This window comes from Coturnix japonica, chromosome 1, assembly GCF_001577835.2.
Source record: "Coturnix japonica isolate 7356 chromosome 1, Coturnix japonica 2.1, whole genome shotgun sequence".
Taxonomy (NCBI): Eukaryota; Metazoa; Chordata; class Aves; order Galliformes; family Phasianidae; genus Coturnix; species Coturnix japonica.
Window position 1 is genome coordinate 12,985,540 of NC_029516.1, and position 27,747 is coordinate 13,013,286.

General features: G+C 38.7%; 1 protein-coding gene across 1 annotated transcript in view; it reads left to right on the plus strand.

The window, feature by feature from the left end:
* PRKAR2B (protein kinase cAMP-dependent type II regulatory subunit beta) overlaps window positions 1-27,747 on the plus strand; it is a 68,802-nt gene that overhangs the window by 2,723 nt on the left and 38,332 nt on the right. The window contains exon 2 of the mRNA XM_015850725.2: window positions 22,527-22,562. Within this exon, the coding sequence (XP_015706211.1) occupies window positions 22,527-22,562 (36 nt within the window). The remainder of the gene's footprint in view (window positions 1-22,526; window positions 22,563-27,747) is intronic.

Genomic DNA, 27,747 nt, shown 5'->3' on the forward strand with positions numbered 1-27,747 from the left:
GCTTATTTCTATGAATGCTGCAGTTGAACACTGTCACTATGAATTTTGTCCTTGAAATGCATTTTGGAAGGTACTTAAGCGGTATGTATCCATTTGACAAATGACAAGCTGAGGCATAAGCTGTTTAAAAAATCATAATACTGTCCTCAGGTTCAGGAGTCACACATGATCCACAAATTAAACCGTATTCAGGTCCTCTGTGCCTGTCAGGTCAGTTCTTTACTCTGCTTGATGCGATCTGATTTAAAAAGCAGTTTTGTTGCAGAGAACTTTGTTGTACTGGTGGTGTAGTTCTGAATTGGCACCTGGAGTTAACATGACCTCTGAAATGCCATTGTTTAAGTTTGGGATGTTCGTATTATCCCTTTCTGAACACACGGCTTAGTTTGGAAATGACTTTCAGGTCTTTGCCCCTGTTAGATTGCCCTACATGGAGGTAGAAAGGCCGGTTAGTGAACACAGCTAATTCTTGTTACTGCTAATAGCAATTACTTATTGAGCAGGACTGAATTTTATTGCGTACATAAAAATGAGCCCCCATTTTAGCAAATTCTTCTAAATTTTTTGGAAGGTTGAAGTGCTTATTGAAATGTATTATACAAGATTGGAAAATATTGAGTAAGAACAAGTTAGAGAACAAGTAAGTAACTTGTTCTCTGGCAGATGACCTGCATGTTGGCACATACCTTGTCTTGATGGGTAATAGTGCACCTTCTTTGTAGCAGCTGTGTTAAACAGTTGCTCTCATCTAAAGTGTAGTGTTTTATCTGGCTGTAATATGAATTAGCAGAACGATGCCTTCAGGAGCAACACCATTCTTTATGTTGTATGTCTGCTGTGTTGGGTGTTCCGTTTGGTGTCATGTAGCCTGTGTTTACCTTATGTTTTACAGTGTTGCTTTTCCTTGGATAGTAATGTATTTTAAGTGGGAAACACTTCAGCTGTCCCTCTCCTCCCCCGTGTCGTTCTGTTGGTGTCTTGTTGGCTTTGAGTTCCTTCTCTGAAAGCTCACACTATAAAATGCAGCAATACTTCTCAACTTTACCCACTGTTACCAGTGGTAACCAAAACCATAAAGATACCATCAATTAAGTAAAACGTAAGTATTCTAGCTTACAGTATTAGCATTAGGGGCTTGTCTGTTCTATTAGTTTCTTGATCGAGTTTGAATTGTTCTACATCAATAATGTCTATCCACATTTTGTGGAAGCCAGAGCACTGAGGAAAACGTTGCCTGTGTCAATGGTGTTTTGTGAGATTTTATCAGAGCTGTTAACTTTACTTGCTGGTTCCTTTCCTGGAATTAAACAAAACCTGAAAACATGTAACAGTTTGTAACATTCCTCCAGGTCTGATGTGCAGTGATAGCAGGTAGATAGAGCAGAGAAAAGGGCTAGTAAGAGCAAGTAGGCAATATAAAAATATGTGTAGGTTGTACTAGGATATTATTAAGTGTTGGACTGTATAGGTTGTACTAGGATATTATGAAATGATGGACCATATAGAAAGATGTGAATTTCTTAAAAATGTGTATTTTCTAGTCAAAATCCGAGTCACTGTGGGTGGTGGCTGAAACTGTTGCTATCTAAGCTTGCTTAGCCAACTTCAGGAACAATGTTTTCATCTTTTCTATGCTCCCGCAGCTGTAATATAGCTATATGAGTAATGCCTTATTTATTTGTCCATAAGGAAAAGTCGGACCCTAGCTGGAGTAGCCTTATAGAGGATGCAATTTAGAGAAGATAAGTTTCCAGTTATGCATGTGCCTCTGTCATAAGTGTATTTATGTACCAGGGGTGCTGCTGGCATTCTGAATGGACATACACTGCGCTCTGAACCACACCAGAAACAATACGAAGACATCCAAGGAAGAACAGCCTAAAACTTTGTCAGTGAGTTACTGAAGAGTGGTAGAACATCTTGACACGATGCTTCCTGGTATTTGTGACAGGAGCAAACTGGGACATTTTCTTTTCTGCCAATAGTTATTTCACAAAGCAAGCTTGAGCTGGCAGTTTAGTCCTTTAAAAAGATAAATAATGACATATGTATTATTATTTTCTCCCTTTAATCTGGTCCAGGTGGGTTTTTTTTGCCTGGCAGCACTGCAGTCCAAAACCTTAGTCTGACAAAATTATAAGCTACTGCAATGTTGTAATCTTGTAATGGGAAGCATTTAGCAGTTTAGTTGTAGGACACATGGCTCCACCTGGTTTGTGTGTTTACGTAGTTGCAGATGAACAGAGTGCTTTTGTTATAACAACTTTTTAAAATAAATGTTTTTAGTAAGAATGTAATTGAAACGATAACAGCCTCTACTGGAAAGTAACTCCATGTCCCTGCTCCAAACAGAAGCGTGTGTGAGTGCTGGTGTATTTACTGGCTGTTGTTTTGTTAACATTTGTCTCTGTGCATTTAAGAGAAGCAGGAAAAAAACCCAAAACAAAACACATGGGCAGAAATGACATACCAACAATGTTTCAGTTTATCTCCATCTTCTTTTTTCTCTGAAGGAAACGACTCGAAGCCGAATTTGGCTGAATGCTCCTCTCAAAAAGAGAACAGTATTAACTCAGGAAGTGTGGAAAGACACAAAGTTTTGCTGGAATGAGTTTGAAATGATTACATTGTAAGGTATAAACAATGTCAGTGCTACATCTACGCACCACCACTCAGTTTTTTGTACCTATCATATCTGCTCTAAAGGAAAACTGGTTTAGTTCAGGAACTGTCCCAGAGCTTTCTATCAGTCACTGACTGGTTTGGTTTCCCTAAGAGACCTTACTTACTCTTTACTCCCCAAATGCATTTGGATGAATGGAAAAATTGATTATTTTTTATTTTAAGAAAATATATATCTGTGAGCACAAGGAAAGTACCAATTTTTAGAATGTTAACAGGACGAGGGAGAATGGCTTTATACTAAAAGAGGGATGATTCAGGTTAGATGTTAGGAAGAAATGCTTTGCTCAGAGGGCAGTGAGGCCCTGGTACAGCTACCCATAGAGCTGTGGTATCCCATCCCTGCAGATGCTTGGGGCTGGTTTGGATGGGGTCCTGGGCAGCCTGAGCTGGTGGGGGCAGAATATGGGGCTGGGTGATTTTTAAGGTCCCCTCCAATCTAAGCCATTCTATGAATGTTCTCCTGTTGAATTATAGAAAAGTAATTAAATAACTTAATTTTTATAACCTGCGCAGACAGATGCTTCATCTACCTGTCAATAAGTTGAGCTTGGTTTAATATATATAGATCTCAGGATTTATCCCCAGTCTGTTATGCAAAAGTATTGCATTCTGTTCTCCAGCACTGTCCAGGGAGAACTCTCAGTTTGTGGGAAATCTACCTTAAATGGTGAAATCTCTACAGGCTCATTGGCCTTAGCTGCTCCTGTAAATCTGGAGCATATGGTTTGGAAATCTCACATTTAGGTCACAAAATACAAATTAATCAAGGTGCAGGCAGATGCCCCATTTCTGTTCTTCCAGTATCAAACATGACCTCTAGATCTGGAAATCTCATTTGTCAGGACAGTGATGAAAGAAATGGGAAGGCAAGGTGGAAGGAAGGATACACAAGCAAAAGAGGAATCAGTGTGTGGTAAGGAAAGTGGAAAGCTAAAAGCAAGAGTAAGAAGAAGGCATGGAAGTGAAGTAAGGGGGGAAGTATGTAACTGCTGTTGTCATATATACCCCCCAAATTTATGTCCTGATTTTTTAAAATTGAAATTATAGTTGCCTTTTACGTGTGTTTTTGAGAAGCAAAAAGGCAAATTTAAAACCCACTGACCATTAGTTTTAGTTTATCATAGAATCCTTAAAGTTGAAAAGAACCTTTGAAGGTCATCTAGTCTAACTCCCCTGCAACGAGCAAGGGGAAGCTTGATCCAACTTTGTCTTTTATGCCATGGGATTCCTCAGCAAGTTTGAGCTTTTCATTGGAGCTTTGAGCAAATACGATTGCAGAGAAGTTTGGTACTTTTTAAAAGATGAGTAATCATGGAATGGTGAATGAAGAAAGGAGGAAACACTGTGGAAGAAGATCCATTTGAAATGGATCTCTCTCTGCTTCTAGAGTAGGGCTTGACATACATGAGTTAGAAGAGTTATTTATTACTTCAGATGTATTTCTTAATATAAGTAACAAATACATGGCCTTTTAAATACGCACATCTATAAGTAGATATTCCTATCATAAGTGTGGGCCATGGTATTAATAGTGGTCTTATGATTTTGCAGTAATTCTAAGGGAAATATATACTTATTTTCTTTGATATTCATTGATGGAGTGGTTGACTCCAGATAGGTTTGCGGAGAGATTTTATACTGACAGCCCCTTCCCTTTCAGGGATCTCTCTCACTGAACCTTTTTACGTACTGGATAGGAATGATAGCCTGTTTACTTCATGGAACTGAACACCAAGTTCTTGCTGTCAATTTTGATCCTGGCCAGTAATTACAGACTTCATTTTTTCCTTTCTAGAATACATTTTTGTCGTATGGGTCAGTGTTCAGTCATGGTGCTGAATGAAATGTTTAGCTACATTAGGTTTGCCCTTAACCATTATTTTGTCCCCCTCTTTTTTTTTTACTTTTCTTATCGACCAGTGTTATTATGTTTTTCTTCTCGAAGAAAGGCTTCATGATTGTCAATTCTGCTTTTTACTTTAAAATTCTAAAGCTCTGTTCCAAGCTTTTGTGCATTTTGTGATAAAAGTAAAAGAAGTATTCACATAGAATTCCTGTTCACAGTCGCTAGGGAGTGTAATATATGAATCCAGGTATAAACTGATCTAGCAGGTAAGCTAGATGTACAGTTTCAAGGCCATGTCAAAAATATGATGTTAATAAAATGTCCAGTGTCTGTCGGATGCTTAGTTTGGCATTTTAGATGGTACCATGCCACACAAAGAAGTGGGAGGTCTGAAATGAAGGCAGATGTAGCCAGGCAAAGGTGCCTGAAATAGGTGGGAGGTAAACTGCAGGTTGTAGGCACAGCTCTACAGGGTGCACTGAATAGCAGCCACGTGACAGCTTCCATCCTTGTGTTATGAAGCAGCCTGTTAGCATTGCTGCTTGAAAAGTGATTAACAGGCCATGAGTAAAATGAGGAAACAGTAATGAGTGAAACAATGCAATAATCTAGATTTCAATTTAGTCGGCTTTGCCTGATTGTACTGTAACTCAAGTCGATGGAAGATGGAGTGGTACAAAACAAGTCCTAACAGCATAAAGTGTTTTTTGCTTTTGTGTTTGCCTCTTAAATAGCTCTGCTTAATGATATGAATGTTTTTTTTAAAAAAAAGAAAAAAGTAATCGGAGCAAGAATTTGAAGCTGAGAGCTTGAGGGCATAAAAGCTAACAAGAATAGCTTTCTTAGACATACTGTTCCAGTTATTTGACTAAAATGTTTGTTGCAAAGCTGAGCTAAAAGGGTCAGTTGGTTAATGTGAGAAGATTTATTTAATGGAAAGACAAGAAAATTGTGGTACAATATAGATTCTGAAAGGAAAACAGGTAACATGACCTTTCCTGCTCAGAGTTATTCCGGAGACCATCCTGCTTTTATAAAGATCTTCTTAACTGCATTGACCCTTTCTGAATCCCTGTGATGTGGCTGTAAAATGTGGTCTTATAAATACTAGTAGTCTCTTCATAGTGTAATTTTTTAGCATGACATGTCTGCTGTAATACATACCAGACAGGAAGAAACGAAGCCTTGCCCAATGCTGGAAATAAAACATTCCTTGCGAAGCCTTAGTATAGACTATAAATAAAAGATGTACAGAACCTTTGCTATCAGGATGGATATAAGCAGGAAGTCAGACCTGTTAATTTGAGAGCACAGACTGCAAGGTTTGGCACTTTTTCCCATTCTGATTTTACCAATGGGTTTGTAGTGGTAGTGTGAAACGTACAGTCAAGTACAGTGCATTATAGAGTTTGAAACTGTTGCAGTGTATGGGTTCAATTCATCTGGAGTGGTGGTGAGCGTATTGTGACCTTTTTTCTGTGGTTCCACACATCAGTACATGTTGTCACTGCAATGATCTTGTCCTCCTGATTTGTTTCCCATTACTTTCACTGCTGTCTCTGTTCCCTTTCAGATCCACTCTGCCACAACAGTTTTTCACTGATGAGTAAGGAACATCATGGTTATGGCAGTAATCACCTTTGGTGAAAAGTGCTGACGAATGTAACTTGAAATACAGATTGATCAAGAAATTTGTTTTTGAGATTTTTGACATTAATTTGCATGAATGTCTGCAACCTGGTTGTTACAACATCAAACCCCTATTTCTGGATTAACAGAGGTGAAGAAATATAATGACAAATCTTTGTCTAATTCAGAGAGTTATCCAGAGATTTCTTGTTCTCTTCCAAAGCGCTGTGATACTCATCACACTTATAGCCATAAAAAATACAAAGTTTACTACTGATATATCTATTATATGAACATATTTCTGTTGTTCTAATAAAATGGTTTCTTGGTCATGAATAGTTTTTTAAAAAAAGTAGATTCTCAGTAATGGACCATTATTTAAAAAAAATAATAGAGGGGCTGTGGGTTTGTTGTTATTGTTTTTCCTGTTCCTGGTTTCTGTTGAAGTTGAGGGATTAGGATCTAGATATCTTTACAGATCTGATTCTTCATGTGTCTCTATTTAGGGCTAGAGATCATTTTTACTTTGGTTTTGGATTTTTTTTTTTCTTCTTTCCCCACCCCCCTTCTGTCTTTTTAATGCACACCACTTTCTGTTTACAGCCATTTCATTCAATACCTTTGAACTCTGAGTTGCATTTGGGCATCTTTCCCTGAAAGCCATTGTTAAGCTCATAATCTATTTGTCTCTATTGATTTTTAGTAAGTATTCAAAACATCAGAAACACTCATCTGGCCTTTGCCACTATGTTATTTAAGCATTTGTGAGGTAATCTAAATATAGACTTGTATCTTTTTACCTTCCTGTTGCTTCAATCTATGGAAAATATTATTGAATGGCTAATGTATGGATTAAAAAATTGTACTGAAAGTAGATAGATAGCTTTTCTTCTATACTACAAACTTTAATTCTCAGGGAAATTTATCTTCAGTATTTATCTGCTTGTCTCCCTTCCTAATCTGTCAATTTAGTTCTTCTACTGGAATGAGCTACTGCTGGCAGCTAAGGTGGGAGTAGACAGATTCATTTCCATTATCCATCTTACATAGAGAAGTAATTTGTTCTTCTGTTTTTGCTTTCTTATAAGACAAAATGGAGGTGCTGTTTTAAGTGGGTGCTATTCTGTTGTCTGTTTGGAATATATTGGCATATGAACATGGTCTATCTGTGATTATTTCAGGTTACGGTTTCAAGAAGTTAAGAACTGAAAGAAAACGATTCCATGTTTTCTCTGGTTACATTGTTCCAATCATTGCTTTTTGCCCAAAGTGCAACCTTTGGGGTGTACACAGAGACTGGGAAGTCTCAGGGCCTTGGGAAATCTCAGTCATTGAACTGTTTGAGCTTCTGAGAGAAAGGAATATTTTCCATGCAAGCGTGGACCGGTTTGTCCTCTTCCATGACTGTTCTTGAGTAGTTTTTGGACTGTGTCACAGCCTCTAGAGGGAAGTGGACTACTGATAGAAAGATTTACATTCATGCTAATGCCAAAATTGGATGTCACTGATCTATTTCCACCATAGATTTTTAATTATTTTTTTTTTTTTTCTGATAAGGTTATGAGAAGCATAAGAATAAAACAGTGGGCTGCAACCTACTTCATCTGTCTAAGCCATCTTTTTTTTTCTTTTCTTTGCTAAAGGGACCTTCTGGTGCGCTAAATGGGATGAGAGGGAAAAAGAAGCAAACTCTAGTAAGAGATAATAAAATACAGTGATACTCTTGTTTTCCACATTTTCTTGCAGTTAGAGTATATCAAGTATTGTTTTCCTTTTGCTTTTTGCAATATGGAAAATAAGATTGCTTGACCTGCTTTTTAAACTGAAACTGAGTTAGTGGCCAACATCAGTTCTTCTTGTTTTGAAATAAAGGCTTTTTTGCAGTTTTCCTTGACAGTAATGGAAGATAAATGACAGAAATGTTTGTGATCACATTTCTGAGTCTGAAGGAAGCAGGGTGAGACTGGCTTTTCTGATGCTTGCTGTCCTTATAGATGTGTCACTAGATAATGGAGGACAATTTAGGAGTAAGTTCAGCTAAGGTCATTGTACAGGCCTTTTCTAAGAGGCGAGTCACAATATCTTGTATGCAGCTCATTGTGCTTGGTGTGCCTCATTGGGTGCTTACTGGAACATACTTTTTATGTTAGAAAAAGGTTTTTACTTCTGATTCTGGAAGAGCTGTACCACCGTAGAGTATGAATCCCTGACCAAATCAAAACAATGCATACAAATGAATTACAGGGAGAAATGTCTTTCAGTCCTATGGGTTAAGGAGTTTGATGGAGCTTCTCCCTAATGCAGTGGGCTATTCACTCTCCCTTCAGCTGGAAGGTGACAGCACCAGGGCTCTTTTGGGGAGGCCCTTTGTTCCAGAACCCTTGGGTGGAGACCTGGAGCTGTCCACCCGGCGGGTGCTGGAGGCCATGAGCACCCAGCCCAGCTGCTAGAGTGGTCTACAGAACACTAACCATACAAACTGGCACATAACTATTGTTTCCTTAAATCATCATGTAAAGATCACGCTAGTGTATTACATCCATGTGTACATATACCTGCAACATTTGGGGTTATTTAGGAAACACACAACTAGAGGTAACTTACAGTGTACAGTTCAGGACAGCACCTTCGTACCTGGCTCAGAGCCTTCCCATGCTACCATTCAGAGATGTCTGGTCCTGATTAGCTGGCTGACATGCTAAATAAGGCTTGTGGTCTTTCTTTCAGGATGTGTAGCATTTTGGTAGCAATTGTTAGCATTCACAAATTGGCAGAATGTTCTTTTCTTTGGGACTTTCCTTGGTGTTAAATTTAATTGAAATTGTCCAGCTAGTTTGGAAGATAACAAGAACGAGCAAATGGATAGCATCATAGTATAAACTTTTTCGTGAACCAAGGCTGAAGAAATCAAGCAGGAAGCAGTTTCCTTGAAATTGGGTAGTTTTTACTGACGCTGATTAATAACAGCAGTTTCTGCAGTAGCCCTTATTAATTGTTTTATTGTAACAATTGGTCTGTCATTTGCAAAATGAAATGAAATTTTCTTGTTTCTAGTGTTTAAATGGTTTGTGCTGAAACTAATTAAAATGGGCATGTCTGCTTTTGTAGAAGGGAAATCTTTCTTCCTAAGTAGACTAGAAGCTTGATTGCTATTATACTTATAGCTCCTAGATGTTACTGTAACCTTTGCTCAGAGAAGAAAATGAGTCTGGTTATTGCTGAATAAAAGTATTTCTTTGTGATTTTGTTTTGTTTGAATTTGGAAAAGATACAAAGGTCAGAATGTAAACACAAGCGCTGTTTTGAAAATGTAAATGCAGAGCCAAGAAGATTTACGCATTCATGCCGGAAACTCTACTTTGTATTTATTTCTGGCTAGGAACTGACATTGTTTAACTCGTGTTCTGCGTTCCAGGACAAATAGTTTATAGAGCTGTAGAATTTATTTTTTTTTTTTATTTTTTTATCTTTTTTTCTAAGATGAAAGAATGAATTTAGTCTGTCCTACGGTTTTGGGGTTTTTTAATTTCATTTTTAACAATCTTTAAAACAAACTTTTTTACTTTTACTTACACAAGCTGTATATCATGGATTCCATAGTAGCGTGTTTCATGAAGGAAGTTTCTCTGAGTGCAGCTTACATTTGACACTCATTTCTCTGTTTATCTATTGGGGAATTAAATGCATAGAGTGGATTGTACTTTAAGAAGTGGAAGGTAAGCTGAAGTATTCTAGTTTGTAATTGAAAGCTCATATAAATTCCAGGTAGGATGAAGGCTGAAACTCAGTGATGCAAATAAAGCTGTCCCTTTTTCTTTATGAATGTATTGAAAGAAAGCATGTTTAATCATGATTCTCAGCCTGAAAAAAAAAAATGTACTGGTAATCAATTGTTTCAGATTTTTATGATATATATATGCCATTTCTAGTGGTCAGCTCATCTATTTTTATGGAAATTGTGTGATTTCCAAATGACCTTTTGCTTTAGTATCAAAAATGAGAATTTGGCTCTGGAACTGTGGAATAGATGTATTAATCAGAATTATGGGCCTGACATTAAATTTAGATAGCTTTTGTCTGTAATACTTTAACAAATTTTTAAGGTTTTAACACAGAGACATGTTCAGGGCCTGTGAAACCACATACTGTATAAAATGTGTTTATGTTGATTTTTACAGAGCAACTTGATGAAGCTCCTAGGCTGAGACAAGTTAGTTATATTCTCATTTTAAAATGCATTTATATGATTCAGTATAGTAATCGAGGGTAACATTTCCCATATTTCACCAATCATCAGGGATAATTTGAAAGTACCTAACAATTTAATGAAGCCTGCTCCAGAAGCAATGCCTTCTTTTTATGATGTTTGCCTCTAACATCAGAAGTAGATGTTGGTGAGGTGACGGTAGAGGTTGAACTATCCTGCCAGTACTCCATTATATTTTGTTGCTGTGTGACAGAGGGCAGAAGAAGGGCAGTCTGGCAGAATGATGTCTGACATGGGAGCGTATATGAAGTAAAGGTGTGGAACTGCTACATTTTTCATAGAAATAAACAGGAGACGCTGATTTCACAGTGACTGTGTATTTAATTACTCTGTGGGTCCAGATGAAATCCACATGAATTTGTTCTGAAAGGTAAGGTTTGGTCTCTTCTAATCTCATCCCTAGATAACTATCCTATGAAGAAGAACAATCCAGCAGTTAAAAATAGGGCTGTGAGAGTGGAGATAAATTGTGTTAAATCTGTGTAACAGACTGAGCTGAAAACTTGAAACCAGCTTGCAGTTTTCCAGATTTTATCATAGGAAAGTGGCAGTGAGGGCACTAGAAGCCATGCTATTGTTGTCTACTGGAGAGAATATTCCCAAATTAACAGAACTCTTGCCGGGCCAGCAGCTGTCCCAGAAGGGATGTATCATTTGTGCTGCTGTGGGATTGGGAAGTGCTGGAGATGGCCTCCGGCAGCTACACTCCAGCAGCCTGTTCTCAGCTGGAGCAGACAAACTTGTGGTTGCTTACCCAATTTTCTATATAAGGTACAATTTCTAGTTATTTCTGCTGTAAAACCATTACAGAATAATACATTAAACAGTATGTTCTTCTGGTTGGTCTTAATACTAATGACACTTACAGAACTTTAAGATATTTAGACATTTAATATAGAAAGGGTGAATAAATTTGTCTTGTTTCTGGTTGGTTTTGGTTGTTTAGTTTTTTTCTTAAGTTGTCCTTGTTTGTTTGTTTTTAATAATTCCATATTACTTTTTGTTTTATTTCTTCCTTCTGAAATAATTTTAAAAAGAACAAATAGCAGTAGTACTCCTCATAGTCAAGACGTGTGAGGCCCCATCTGGAGCACTGAATCCAAGCCTGGGGCCTGCAACACAGGAAAGATGTGGAGCTTCTGGAGGGAGTTTAGAGGAGGACTATAAAGATGATCTGGGGTCTGGAGCACCTCTGTTGTGAAGGTAGGCTGAAGGAACTAGGTTTGTTCAGCCTGGAAAAGAGAAGGCTGTGGGGAGACCTCATTGTGGCCTTCCAGTATTTAAAAGGAGTTTGTAAACATGAGGGAAATCAACCTTCTACATGAGTGGATAGTGAGAGGATAAGGCAGAATGGTGTTAAACTAAGGGAAGGGAGATTTAGATTTGATTTTGGGGGGAAGTTTTTTTGTTGAGGATGTGGTGAGATACTGCCCTGAGGCTGCCCTGAGAGTCTGTGGATGCCCCATCCATCCCTGGAAGTGTCTAAGACCAGGCTGGATGGGGCCCTGGGCAATCTGATCTAGTTCTTGATGTAGTGGTTAGGGGGAACTTGGTAATCCTTGTGGTCTCTTGCAACCCAAGCCATTCTATGATATTCACTTCTAACAACCTAACATGGGTACTGACAATATAGAAGAAGCATTACTTTTAACTTAAAATTATGGAGATGAGCTTCCTTTAATCTCAGAAACTTCATGAAGCAGTCCACACTTTAAAAAAAGCTGAGAAAACAAGGAAGAAATGTTAGACAGTTAAAAATAATTTATTTCTTTATTTTTTCTCTTCATCTTCATGGTAGTACACATTGTTTCAGTAATCTGAAACAGCAGCCCTGGCCTTTCTTCTTTGTGGATACTGGAGTACTCAGATCACTAGATCAGAGTCAGGCTTTTTACCTGCTTTTTGGCATACTTGCATGCACATTGGCTTAGATTCAAGAGAAGAGCTGTCAGTGCTTGCCCCGGAGCATAGCGCAGCCTGGGGGACAATTTTTCTTTTTGTTCTTTTTTTCCAGAGGTGTGTGTTGCTGATCCGATATGTAACCAGTCAAGCGAACCCATCCCTCTGTTCTTATGTCTCCCTTTCCGATGCAGAATCTTGCCTTTTGCTATTTACCCACTATAAACATTTATACGAAGGGCAGTGGAGGTTGGAGAGGACACTGACAGAACAAGAAGCACTTCACCCGAGTGAAGAGTTTGTGTCACATCCCCAAAGCAATCTTTTTTCTCTTTAATGACTCATGTTAGAGCAGAGCTCCAGATAGCCGGTTGCATCTCTTGCTTTCCTTGTTTCTGTATGTTTCCCTGTTTACTACCTGATTCTTAGCCCAAGTGGGTAGCTGTAAGTAGACAATGTGAACAAGTATATCTTGACTTTTCGGATGGGTCTGGAGGGGTGGAATCTTTGGGTCATTGCCACATACATTTCATTTCAATTGGTTGTAGTAGTTTTTTCAGGCAGTGATGTCATTATCAATTGGAATTTTGCTACACAAACTGGGAGCACAGTAGGTTATTTCTTGAACCACTATGCCATGTGTTATTTCCTTGCCCGATGACTAATCTGCCTGTGGCTGGCTGCAAAGCACTGTTATCAGGAGTCATGGAAAGTTGGCCCTACACAGGAATCTCACAGATAGTTACAGAAGGCAGTTGAGGCAATGTTCTCAAGCTTTGCTAGCCAGGAACAGAACAAAATGGGAGCGGAAGTTGTTGTGTTGCTAAAGTTTGCTTACAGCAGCTGTATCTTTTCAAACATTGCCTGAACTATTGAGCAAAATGGAATAGAACTGAAAAATTCTTACTGGCCATTACTAGGGATGTCTGGATGTTATCCTGAAGTAATGGATCCATAAGGAATAGTGGGATGTAAAGTTTTAAGTTGTCTCATAGAATGCTTTTGCTGGTACCGCAGTGTCAAAATGGCCGTAGATAAATACTTGTGCTTTAAACAGCTCCCTGCTTGTAGGCATTGCTCAGCTGCTACCACTAATCCCTGTTTCACATAAACACAACAGAAAGTGCTGAGGTAAACTGGTATCTGGAGCTTCCTTCCACACACCTCACCTCTCTTGCTCAAGTCTGTTGATTTGGGACAGAAGAGATGTAAACTATTTACATGTCCATGTACTCTGTTTGAACTGCAGGATCTCTTTGACCTCTCTGTTCTCTAGAGAAGTGAGTTACATGGTTTTGAAGTCTCCATCCTCATGGCACAGGTATTGACTTGAGAGTAAGAGACAGCTTGAGAATAGGGAGGTTTATAAAGAGCTTCTGGTGACTGAGTTTGGTATCAATATGCCTAAGTTTTACCTTCAGGACACAAAATCTCCACGCCAAGTTAGGCAACCGAGCTCTTTACACATTCTCTTTGTGTTCTGTGTGTTCTGGGCTATAACCATGGTGATTTTTGGGGATCTTTTGAATTGGTTCCATTTGCAGGCCTTGGAAAAAGAACCTTAAAAAAAAAAGGTATTACAACATATTTAAGCATCAGGATGGTGGTGATCACGGTGATGGGAACCTTTTCCCTAGACTGATGTTTGCATGTTGTCCTGCATGTCTGCACTCGCTTACTCTTGCAAACATTGCATGGATGCATGAGGTTTGTGTGGAAATGAGTGCAGTGAAGGGTAGTTGTGCTTCACTAGAATCCCTTACTGCTCCTTGCAGAAATCTAGTTTTGCACATATATGAACAACTATTTTTTATCTAGATACTGAGAGAGCTACAGGAATGTGTGTGTATAAATATGTCTACTGAAACAGGGCCATTTTCTCATTAAAATATTCAGGTTATTCAGACAAATAACACTTACAGTTTAGGCCTTTTTTTCTTTCTCCTTAATAGCATCGTGGGGTCACTGAATGGTTTGGGTTGGAAGGGACCTTAAAGCCCCACAGACCCAACCCCTGCCATGGGCTGGCTGCCCCCTCCCAGCTCAGGCTGTCCAGGGCCCCATCCAACCCAACACTGAGCACCTTCAGTAATGGGGTATCTGCAGCCTGTTCCAGCAGCTCACCACCCTTTGAATTAAGAATTTCCTCCTAATATCTAAACCAAATCTCCTCTTTTTTAGTTTAGAACCTTTCCCTCTTGTCCTGACACTATCAAACAGTGTAAAAAGTTGGTCTCTCTTGTGTCTATAAGCTTTCTTTAAGTACCAGGAAGTCACAGTAAGGCCTTTTTTTCTCCAGGCTGAACAAGCTTGGCTCTTTCAGCCTTTCTCCATAAGAGAGTTGCTCCAGCCTTCTGAGCATCTTTGTGGCTGCCTCTCAACACCACTGGCTTGTGTCAAGCCTTTCCATCCACCTCTTTTAATGTGCTGAGGAACAAAAAAATGTGCTTTGCCTCATCATCGGAAAACTAACAAAGCTGTATGTTTTAGTTAAACCAGTTGTCAATGACTGAATATCATGAATGCAAGAGAAACTCCCTTTAAGTATGTTTATGTTCTTAAACATGAAGTTTAAAATCTTAGATTTCACCAGTAAATGAAAAAGCAGATGATGCAGGTTGTGGATTATACATATTGGTATGTTATTTTTTATCATTTTACTTTGTAGTGGAGATTTCTACCACACAGTCTGACTCTGTATGAAATCTTAACTTCAGAAAAATTTAATTGTGTTTTCCCATGTAGTATTTGTTGTAATAATCTAGTTGCAACATGGCAAAAACATGATTAATGGTGGAGAAAACCAGAGTCTCAAAAGTTTGAGATATTGGATTAAACACGGATGGTATAAATGTGTACAGGGACAAATCAGTTACATTTGTAGTCATTAAACCTTATAAAATAGATAATTATAAACTCACACAAAGATGTACTCTCTCAGGGAAGAATACTGACAGCCACAACATCCCCAACCCACTGCCAGCAAGGTTGCGATTTCTTACCTTTGTAATAAATACAATTCACTAGTAATGTCAAGAGATTAAAAATAAAATAAAAATCAAAGGAAAAGAAAAAAAAGAAAAATAAAGGTTCAGATTTTGTGAAACGGAGTTCCCAAAGCACAGTTGTGTAATAGCTAAGGGAAGCTGTCAGATACTTGAGAATTCAGGAGAATGGGTTACTTACGCACAATTTTGGGCTGTTAACTTGTAGCTTGGCAGAAATATTGATCTGAAGACAGGTATGAGTAATTCATGTCTCATGAGATGCTGATTTGCTGGCTCTGCAGAGGAGCAGCACCATCCCTCTGTGTTGGGGACTGCTGTGGAGCTTTGGCAGGTTGACCTGTTTTCCTCCCATTCTGACAGGGAACTCGCATACGTTAGTAAATATGCTTCAGGCAGCAAAATTAGAAAGCAGAAAAGAACATGAAATTGGATCTAAACGCCTACGCTGTAGTGTTAGAAAGCAAATAACCATAATATTCTCAAAATAGCTCATGAAATTTCAAGTGGAAAAAAGCCATTTACAGATGGTAAGAAAATAAAAGCATTACTGACATTATATATCAGATGGGCTTCAGTGGCAGTTGTAAACTCTGCTGTGGCTGTAGCAGGTTATTTCTTGAAGGTTAGGATAATTTGCTTAGGTAGGGCAGGGGGATGGCATCACAAGTCATGAGGGGATGGTGGTAATGCCTTCTAGAAAGCAACAATCAGCAGTCGACTCTGGAAGCTTGGTAAATTGCACAAAAGTAGAGGGTGAAAGTAAAAATGGTTTGTTGGTGTTCAAGCTAAAGCAGGTCTTGAGTTTAGGCTCTATAGAAAGGCCTAGGTTTTCATAGGCTGGAGCATGTTGTAGGGAGATGGACGTCCCACATACATTTATTCCACTGGTGTTTCTAAGTTCAATTTCATACATTGTTTTTTCTTTCTAAATGCATCATTTCTGATGGGCATAATCTTCATAATAACATCATTGATTTTTGTCAGGTGTACTGAGTAGTTAGGGAGTGATGGCAGCTGGGACTCAGAGCTTCCTCGCAGGTTCAGGTTTTCAGTCTTAGTCTGTGCAATTTCTGGTGCAAATGAACTTGTTGTAGCCTTTGGCATAAATAGGGGCTAGAAATGTTAGCATGGACTATTTTTTATTTTAATTTCATTTCACTGTGTAGATAGATGACTGATTAATTCTATTGAGTTTACTTGTCATTAGCAATAATGATGAGGATGAATTTGTAAGGGAAGACGTGCTTCTGCAGCATGTAGGTCTGTCTAACAGAATTCACATTTCAGATAAGAAGTACTCAGTACAGAGTTTTGTTTTCTTTTTTTCCCAAATCTCAGAAGAGATACTTTGGTGGAGAAAGTACCTGTACTCTCCAACCAGTGTTTCGTCCCCATTAGTGAGCTGTGATGGCCTGTTTCACAACATTGGGCCATCGCTCTAATGCATCAGACAGGCATTTCATCTTTTTGGTTTTGGTGTTAGTAATTACATACAGCATCAATAATTCATAACAGCTGAAATCTCTTAATGGATCAAGTGAGAAAGGTTTCTTTGTCTCTCGCTGGAGGTCTGTGTTTCTGCAGGTTAAATACTTTGCTGCCATGTGATGAGGTGAATGGCTGGCTGTATGTCCATGACAGAACATGAGTTTGTGTTTTGGTCTCAGTTTGATTGAGCAAGTTGTGTATATTACCTGGGAGACATGACATGTATATGGACTGAAGTGTGCAAAGGAGTGCAGCTCTCTTCCATGCTGTTTTTGCCTATTTATTTACTTACTATAGGTTACGTATTAGTAAGAATAAAAATAGTTGTCTGGATCTTCACCATGTTTTACTTCAAAGGTAATCCTAACCATAGAATCCTGCACAGCCCTTGGAAGTGCATGGTCCTGGGCTTGGAAAGGGGCAATGCTACTGCTCTAATGTTTCATTCTGGAAATAGGAGCTCCAGAACCATATTGCAAGGAGTGTAAGGCAATTTTTGATTCTAGTTTTCAACTTACTCTGACTATAATGCTTCCCCCAGTTTCTTGAAAAGCTGTTCTACAGTGAAATAGAAATAATTTTCCAGACTGAAAAATAGCAAGAGGTTAAATCACCCACAGAACCAAATGTTGCAAAATTCAGCTCTGAGTAACTGCATTTTAGATCTACAGCCTTGTGTCGGGTTGTGTATTACAGAAATGGAGATGTGATCTCTATTCTGGTTTCTAGGTATTTATGTATATGTACTTGTTTTTACAGATGAGTTGATGTCTTCAGAGAGGAGCAATTACATCAGTGCTATGTTGTGGTGCAGGGGGGTTTCAAATTTGTAGATGTTTTGGTGTGAGCTTACAATTCTCCATGTATGCTGAGGTTTGGTTCTGCGAAACTGAGATGGCATTGCTGTTCCCTCACCTTTCAGGTTCTTTGGCAAAGGGCTACTTGCACTGTGCGCTTGTGTGGCTGGGATTTTCCATTTTGCCTTGAGTAAGGGCCCAACTGATGTGCTGGCCTTAACTAGTAAAATAATAGTAATAATAATTATCTGGAGGTATTTATTTGAGGGCAATAATAGAATATATTGCTGGTGTTTCATTGTTAAAATATTTCTCTTCCTGTTGAGTTGCATTTATTTAGAAAACTGTGCTGAATCTACCTGCTGAGGGCTGCTCATCTTCTGAATACTGCTTGTGTATTCCCTAGACTTAGCCCTGCTCCTCATTGCTGTCACAGTCATCACGGCCCTTCACCAAGAGTAGATGAGAATCATTCTCCCATGACCCAGCAACTCCCTCCTTTGTCTGAGATGTTTCCCTGCGCTGTCACTGCATTTACCAGGCAGAGCCTGAAGTAAGAAGGGAGGGCAGCTCTTTATAGTTGTTCCTGCTCTAGTGCATTTCTTGCTTATCCATTGGTAAACTACCTGTACTGGATTGTCCATGCCCTTATGGCTGTAGATTACCTGTGCAACTGCTCTTCGCACTGATGCTGCTCAAGAACAGCTCTCAGAGCCAACTCCATAAGCAGTATGGCTGCCCAAGTGCAGCATTGAGCTTGAGCAAAAAGCTGTGTGGTCCAATAGCTGTGCAAGGACGATGTGTGTGCCTCTGTCATGTGTTGCAGTACCCAATTTACTGAGGCACCTGGCTTGGTCTGCATGGAGTTTTGGGAAGGCATATCCTCAGTGCAGGGATGCAGGAGACTCTAACCCTGCTTTCAGTTAGCTTCTGCATTATGTTCATGGGGCAAAAGGATAATTTTATTTATTTATTTTAAGAAGAAAGAAAGAAATGAAACTCACACTTCACATTTCTTAAAGCTCTCAGATTTGGCAGGCCATAGCCCAAAAGGCTGACTGTATTCACAAAACAAGAACACGTCTTATCTCTTGTCAGCCCTTACTACTCAGAGCAGTTTTTGCTTTGAACAGAAGAGCCTGGACTGGCACTTGCTTGGGGCCAACCTGTGCTTGTCTGTCAGCTGGCTTGCAGGTGTCTGTGCTCAAGCATAACCCCTTGTTAAATCGCAGGCAGACACTCCCTGACTTCCTAGGGAGGCTGGGTGTCTGTGTGTGCAGTGTGTTCAGCTGCTTATTCCAGGTGATATTAATGACACAAAAATCTCTGGCAGTTTCAGGAGCAAACTTGGCTTTCAGTACTGAAATTGTGAGTCTGCAAAAAGGGGCACTCAGCACTATTAGGACAAATTAGCTGTAGGCAGGGTGCCCGGTTAGGGGGTCTCAGCATGGATGTCTTATTCTTGGTGCTTTGCAAACAGCCCCAGCAACCCTGTTCCTACATTCCGTACCTGCAAAATTGAAATGCTTTTGTTTTCTGCTTCACAGCGCTGCTGTGATGAATGCTTAATGCTCTTAAGAGGTAATATGAATGGTGAAATACACAGTGGGGAAAAGGCAGTGATTAGACAGTTATTGAGTGATGGAAATACTCCTATTGCAGACTTTGTGCAAGTTGATGTTTTTGGGTACTTTATATTCTATTTAAGTATATTAAAGCTCTTCAATATATTTTGATCATTTATCAGCTATTTCTGTTTACTCACCTGACTTCTATTGCCAAATTATTTTCAAAGCTGTGCTTTTTGTACAGCCACCTGAATGAGGATTGGCAAACATGGGCTTCAGTTACCAGTAGATAACATCTTAGATGGTGCTGTCCTCTCGTCATATAGCAAAACCAGTCCAGTGTGTCACATGAGGATTGATAACTTACATAATTTCATGTAATATTTTCATCTGGGTGTAGATCTCTGAATTATTATTATTAGTTTTGGCTTTTCTCATTTTCCTCTTTGAAAGTTTGTAATGGATCGTGGTGAAGACAAACTAGAATATGAACAGTGGTATCTGATGTTGAAGCAATGCCAAGCATTTGAAGAAGACCCCCCATCCTTAGAAATGCATCCCTTGGTTGTGGTGCAGCATTCTCCCTCTTAGTCAGTTTAAAGATCAGATGTCAGTGGATGTGTTCTGGATTTATTCATATGTTAGTTTACCCTTTATTGGGAAAAATATCTCTTATGTTTTGCAACAATGAGGTGTTGCAATCCATGGGGTGGATGGCCAGCAGCCTTGGTGTGCCCTCACTCAGTCTGTGGAGCCAGCATCCAGCGCTCTGCCTGTGCACACACAGCAACCATCTCTACCACTGTTCTGTCCTTTACTTTCTCAGCCAAGGCTTCTGATGACCTGAAAAGATAACAGAATACTATTTTACATCTGCAACAAAGTGCCTGTTAAGCTCTCCTCTTCTCACCTTGGTTCGTTTATCCTGCCAGCCATTGAAACCACCTGTCTGATCATGCAGCTACTTTGTAGTGAAAACATCAGCTAAATTTCTTCAGGCTGTGAATTTCTGCTACCTTTTTATTAGCTAATATGCCCGTCTTTCTGGGAAGCAAGAGTAGATTGTAATTTGCAGCATAAGCAACACAGAGGAGTTAAGCTTGCTAAATAACAGCCATGGGGGGCTGCACTCAATCCACCCAGTGGCACATTTGGATGACCCTCACAAAATCCTTATCTGAAGAGAAAGGCTGAATGAACACTGAATGTTCAGAAGTAGCTGCTTACCACAGTTCTGAGATTTTAGTACCATTCTTTTCTGTTGCTCCTTTCTTCTTCTTCTTTTATTTTTTATTTATTTTTATTTTCTCCTAAGAGTAAATAAATTCTAAAATTTATTGTGAAAGAAATCTTCAATCTCCTGGTGAATTCAAATATTTGTGCAGCTGGAAGTAGCTGAAAAATGAATAGTTCTTTTGACATCCTAGTGACTTGTTTGAGACAGGAGGAGTCTCCAGTGGATGTGATTTTTGTGTCAATTTTTGGGAACTGTATTATTTATTGTGTTGGTAAAATGTGCTGAGGTGGCTTTCTAGGGGAGTTATACCTTCCTATCTGTGCATGATGTGTAGAACTGACAGTCAAACCAAAATGCCATCCCTGAGTTCCAGGAAAGCTTTTTAGTAGGAGCACAGCACGATTTTATGTTTTCTTGTTAGAAATACATCAGATCTCAACATATTTTTATATGCACACATCTGCTGCTGAGCCATATTGGAGGTAGTGGCTCACCAGCCTGATGGTGAAGGACCTGACCAGTGTGCTGAAATTAAATTGAACCTAACCCTAGAGACAAAATGAACCTTGCTCCTTTTGCAGTTTGAGGAATCAGATGACTTTGTTGCAAAACAGTAGTTGCATAAAATCCAGTGCCTTCTCATTAATTAATTATGTGTCTAAATATCTTGCTTTTTAAAAATGATTTTAAAAAAGGCAGAATTAGAAATTGAGATTAAAAATAATCTTACTGTTTCCGTACGCATCTTGTATACCATCTTGTTTACGTATATGTTTGTTTGAGGTTTGTGATTGCTCGTCCACAAGAGGTTTCCTTGCTCGTATAGAGCACTTTGAGGCAATGCAGTTGGATTTCCCAGGGCATTTCTTGCCTCTTGGACCTGTCACTGCTATATATGCTTGCAAAACCGTCTGCAGCTGTGGCTCAGAGTTTGTATCTTTGCTCTGGTTTCTTCTGCCCAAAGGGATATAAAGTCAGTTTACATCTCAAGCTGTTACCGTGTCTCTTATTTTTTCTCCCTAATATTATTGTCTTAGACTTTCAAGAAGGGCTGCATCACATCCATGTAAAATTAATAGGGATGAGCTGTGAAAGTTCAATATTATTCATTTTTCAGTTTCTTGTAAACCTTGAGAGTAATTTTTAAGGTTGAATATTAATAAGCGCTGTAAGAGCATACATTTTTAATGTAGCTGTTGCCCACATTTGAAATTAGGTCATTCAGATTTTTTTCTCACTCTTTATTCCAGCACTGTTTATCACATGAAAGTAGAGTTCAAGACCAGTGTTTTATACTAACTATAAGCAGTCTGATGGCTGTATTTGGAAGACAAAATGTATGAACCTTTATCTACTGAATCTCTAGTAGCTCTTCTTGAAGCTGATAAGCCTGCAAATGACATAGAGGCAGAATGCAGACCTGCGTGCTCTGAGATGGATTTTGTGATCTCTCCCAGTTGGAAAAGAGAGAGGAGTCTGATTCCAAATGTTTGCAGCATGTATTTGGAGATGTTCCAAGCTAGCACTATTAGACAATGTTTGTTGTTGTGAAACTGAGTTTTCTGAGGAGCTGAGGAAGGACGTGGCCTGGGGGACAGATTAGAGCTGGCGTTGATGTTGTGTTACCTGAAGTTTGTCTTTCAGGTGGAATTGCAAATTAGTTGTTTGGAGTTTTTTTGATGTGTAGGGATATCTTTATTTCTGGATTTCCTATAGGTAAATTCTGTAAAAGTAGTTTCTTCATCTTTTTAATCCATCTTTATTTGCAGGATGCTGATGTCTGCGCTCAATAAAAAATGGAAATACAGACCTAAAAATTTCTCAGCCAATCATAAATAACAATAAGTGCTTCCATGAAGGAACTTTGAAAAAGCTTAAAACAGCCTTGAAAACTGACTGCTTGCTACCCTATCTCTTGAAAAACTGCTTCACAGTTTAAGTGTATATGAAGTAAACATGAATTTCTTTGAAGGCTTATGAATAATTGCTCGTCGCTTTTTTTTTAGTTGCCACACTTTTACTCAAAGTATAACATTGTTACATGTGAAGTGTGTCAGATTATTACAGAAAGAATCTAACTGAAATGTTCTGTTTTCTTTCAGCTCCAGTGATAAATCGATTCACAAGGCGGGCGTCAGGTAAGTTAGTAAATGTGCATGTTTCGCTGGTCCCTATAGCAGCTGGAACACAATGCAGGCTGTAATTGCCATGTAAGATATAATGTGACATTAATCAGATTTCTTCAAAGATGACTGACCTTGCTTTGCCTCAAATTCATTTTACAGTTTACTGGAAAATGTAGCCAAGGTTTCAGGTCACTGAGCTTGATTAAGTCCACTTTGTGGAATTTATGAAAATTCCATGCTTTTCCTTCTTCTTTCAAAAAAAAAATTAATTTTATTCTAAATGGGATTGAACATTGAAAGCATGTACTGCATGTAATCTGATGCAGTGTCTGTCTTACCTCGTACCTGAAACAGCAATTCAGCAGCCATCTAACGAGCAAATATACAACTGTGCTAAAACCTTTGTGTTTTTTTTCAAAAGTGAGGTGGTTTGTATCATTAGTGTGTTGTTCTAGTAGTATTGCCCTCTTGTTTTCTGTTGTGCTATAAGAGTTTACCTGCCTACCTTGGTGCTGTTTTGTGTTCTCCAAATGGGTTTGGTTTGGTTGGTGCCAGCTCAGAGGGAGGAGTGTTTAACTTCACCTAGTAGATGCTGCAACACGTAACAGATCCTTCCACATTATGTATCATTAACAATTAATGTTCTCGGTCTCTCTTTATTGTGCCCCTGCATCTCAGCTTTGCGTATCAGGTTTCCTATTTCTAAGCAAGTTCTCCCGAAGCTTGAGGCCCGGAACATAACTCTTGCTTGTTTGTTTATGAAATCTTGTGAACGTGAAAGCGGGATGTGCAAGTCATCGCACAGTGTTGTCAGCTCATGACAGTCTTAAACAGTCAGCAGAATGGGAGTAGTGTTCTGTTCCTTGTCAGCTCAGTTTGAAATCTGACTGTAAAACACTTCATTTTCAACTGCAGATCATTTTCAGTAAATGTAAGGAAGTTTGTATTCTGTAGTCCAGAAAGTCTGGCCAGACTTCTGGCTTTTCTGCTTGCAGTCTCAGCCAGATAGTTCCATTCTTGTCAAGAGAAAAAATATTAAGTTGCTAAGGATTGCTATGGGACTGTGTAGAAAAATGGTGGCTTGAATATGCAGGATTTGTACATAGTCTATGTAGCACACAGTTAAAAGAGAGTGATTAATTCCAAATATTATCATGCAAACAGTTTCAGGCATTGATAATACCTTATAAGGTACTCCAGCATGAAACAAAAGGAATGATTTACAACTAAGGCTCAGTGAACAGGGCTTTATGCAAATCACACTGAACGTTTTAAGCAAGGTCTTAGTGTGACTGATTGATAGCTGACTGTAATGAATGCAGCCTTTGGAACAGATGTGTGTTAAGCTCTTATGTTTCAGTAGGAGAGTTTGTATGAAAAGTTAGGGCTTGCTCAAGGAAAAAAACAACAAAACAAACCAGGTATTTTTAATGTTCCTTTAAAAGGGAATTAAAAATATGGGAGAGGTCTGAAATTTTTTGCACACTACTTGGAACATGTATTAATAGTTTCTATTGGCAGCTACTATTTAACATGTATTGTTCTTTTTGTGGAGAGAAAGAGTAGAGTTACCTTATTCTGAATAGTAGGATAAACTGTATGATGTGGTCCAGGTGTAAATTGTGTGGGTCAACTTCAAGCTGCAACAAGGTAATATTGGAGTCCACCATATGTGCTATTTTATTCAGTTTCTGGCAGCTTTAGTTGTAAAAGCAATTATTTTGCAGGGAAGTCCATGAAAGGCCATAGTTTCTACTTGTTGAATACTAAATAACTACCAGAGATGTACAGTGTATTTCAGAAGCTTCATACATTAAACTATGCTAATGGTACAAATATTTTATAAGAATGTTTTTCGTCATAGCCCTGTTTTTTAGATGGTTACCTTTTGAATTGGATGATTGGATACATTAAAGTAGTCAAGATTACTTAGCAAATGGAAAACCCAGATAGTAGCTGTGTTTTAATACTTAGTAGCGTTCTGGTATTCTAAGTTGATTCTCATGCTTGGAAAATGAGCAGCTGAGTGGGGTTTTTCCTCAGATATGGATTTCTCTTAATTTTAGGCTATTTAGCTGGGGACTATACTAATATTTGAAATGTGTGAGCTTGTTGTTTCTGGGGCATTTTTGAAGATGTGCTTCTGATGAACATTACTGCAGGTTAATGGTGACTGTTCAGCGCTGTAGCATGTGGTGCTGCGTGGCGTCAGGTTTAGTAAGTAATATTGCAGATTGATTCTGAGAGGGTGATTTGAGGCTCCCTGCCTGTGTCACACCTCTGTCCATAAGCCTATATATACATAAGCTTCTCCTTCTGCATGGATCCAGGAGTTGTACTGTCCAAGGGTACACTGATTAAATGAAAATGGAAATACAGGGGTTCTCAGTGTGTTGATTTCCATTATGTTTCCACTGACCCATGCTGGAGTTCCCAAATAACTACATTCAAAACAGTGGTGGCTGTGTTTAACCAGTGATGGGATGGAGAAATAAACTGGGCTACTACTGATGGTGGTGGATGCACTGACACCAAGTGAGGATTAACATCAGGATAAATACCCTTAGCAAAGATGCCCCAACAACTGCTCAAAGCTGCTTTGTGAGTTCCCTCAGTGACTGAGGAGAAACCATGTGATGTGAATTTCTTCACAAAGAGCAGTAATCCACTGTGGTGGCTCACCTAGCTTTGACAATTCTGTTATTCTTTTGATAATCATTTTATTTGGTAGTATAAGATTTTTCCTAACTGAGCCAGAAATTAAGCTGCCAGAAATTAATTGCTGAAGCACCTGCTGAAAACAGTGTAGTAAGGCATTTATTATTTAACAGCTGTTCCTGTTAACATGCTGTGAGTGTATTATGTACCAGAGGATAAAGGAATAAATAAACCAGGATCTATTAGTTTTCTTGGATTTCAATTCTTAAAATTTGACCTACTTAATTATGTGTCTTCTCTGCGTTTAGCATACGTTTGCATGGATACAGTGTGTGCTCTATGCAGAAAATACACATATGTATTCCATAGTGCTGATGAGGTAGCTACTTACAGGCTAGTTAATAAAACACCCTGTTGTTCTAGTTATGCACAAAGATGAATTGATATTACAGTCTTAACTACATGAGTTTAGCAAGGAGCAGAGGTTAACAATTCCTCTAAAGCAAAAATGAATAATGAGACAGCTGCAATACATTCATTTTTCTTTTAAAATCAGATGGAATTAAATTAAAAGGAGAAGAATGTTGAAGTGATCAGCAGACTTGGATGGGAAGAAAGGAGACAGTGTTAGTAGAGACAGTATGAAATGGAAAGGAAAGCTGCAAGTATGTTCCTTAGGTGAAAAATGCTGTAGAAGTTTACAAACAAGCAGAGGTAGCCCAGAGGTGCATGCCTGAATAGAGATACATTTTCTATGAATTATGTTAATTTTTATCCATCTATCTAAATATGAGATACCAAGGGTTGGGACGCTGATGTTCTGTATGTTAGCAGAAGCATTGGGTTTTTGCTTTTCAGCATCTTGACAGGCTGATAAACAGATAAATTATCTCATCAAGTATGGCCAAGAGTTTAGAATAATGCAGCAAAACCAGCACAGATTTGCTACCAAGTGAGTGTAAGTTTAGGTTTAGTAGATGCCATTAACTGAGGCCATTTGTTCCCAATAGAGTAGAATAATTCTACAAATGTATATCATTTTAATTAAGAAATAAATAGCTCTATAAAGTTACTTCAGTTAAATATCTGCTTTTAGACTCTGAAAGACTGAGGAGAACCTAAATGAGGTTGCTCTGAGTTGGCCTTCCTGAGCTAGGAAGAAAATAGGCTCAAGAGCATCTGTGGAGCATCAGCAACAAAGAGAAACTCCTCACTGCTAATTTAGGAATCCCATTTTAGTCTCATGGAAAAGAAATAAACGGTGTTTTAAATATTGTTCTCTCAACCAACCAGGGAGGAAAAGTGATTTTATTGAGCTTCGCCTCCCTAAAGCTTTATATATAACTATATATATAACTATATATAACTATATAACTATATATAACTGCCTATAACTTTAATATGGTCAACAGGAAGAGTACATTGACAACAAACCTATAGGGAGAAACTGTCCCAGATAGAATTGGGATAAATTTACAATCAAACAGATATCGCTATCAAGGAAACAAATAAAAAAATAGAACAAAAGGGAGCAGTGAAGGTAAATTCTTTCAGGCTCTTCTCCATAGATGTCAGCAAGGACCTCCCATTTCTCAGTCTGAGAGAGGTTCAGGGTGTGGGGAGGGAGAGAAAGAGAATCTCATGTGACACCAGAGGAGACCTGTGTGTAATGCATAACATTCTGGGTTTGCCTTGTTGAAGCATTTCTTTCTTTTCATTTTTTCATTTGTGATAGTTGAATCTGGGCAACATTTTTTGCTTTTCCATGCGCTCCTAAGAATTATCGCTTTTAGGTACGTGGCTGACTAACTGTAGATGGAAGGCTGAGAAAGAAAGAAGCAGGTTTTTTACTTTCTGTATCTTGTAAAAATTGATGTGTTCATTTAGCAAGTGCTCAAATTTTGATATGGAAGGCAAATCACTTTTGTACTGTGATAATTTCTAGCTGTGCTTAATGGCCTCTTTTTATTTGACTCTACAACTCCAGCTTTACAATACATTGGTGTTTGAAAAGAAAGGAGGAGATGCTGCATGCTCTTAGTTCTTAGTTGTTTGATATGTCCAAAAGCTGCGGTAATAGAACTGTAAGTGTCTGGCGGTAGGCAATTTGAAGTGGTACAGCAAGTCCATTTTAGTTTGTTCCTGCTCAGGCCTGGTAATTATGTAAATGTTTTCCAGCAAGAATTCTGCAGATTAGAAATATCTTCTCTTAACCTCAACAAGTAGAAAATGCTCTAAAGGGAGCTCAGGAAACTGTTTCAGTTGGTTCTGAATTTTCCTAAGTAAGAAATTTATTTAACGAAGGCACACTGATAAATTCCTAGGCTCCTCAAACCAGCTGTTCTTATTAAACAACTACAGATACATGCATGCACACACACTCAGGTGTGATGAAATACCTCACAAAGAAGTTATTTACAGCTCCCAGCATCATTACTTATAATGTGATAGTGTCTTTGTTGCCAGGTCACCTATTGGATCTCCCAGCCATTGATCTGCACAGCCATCACTTACAAACAGGACACCATTGCTACATTGG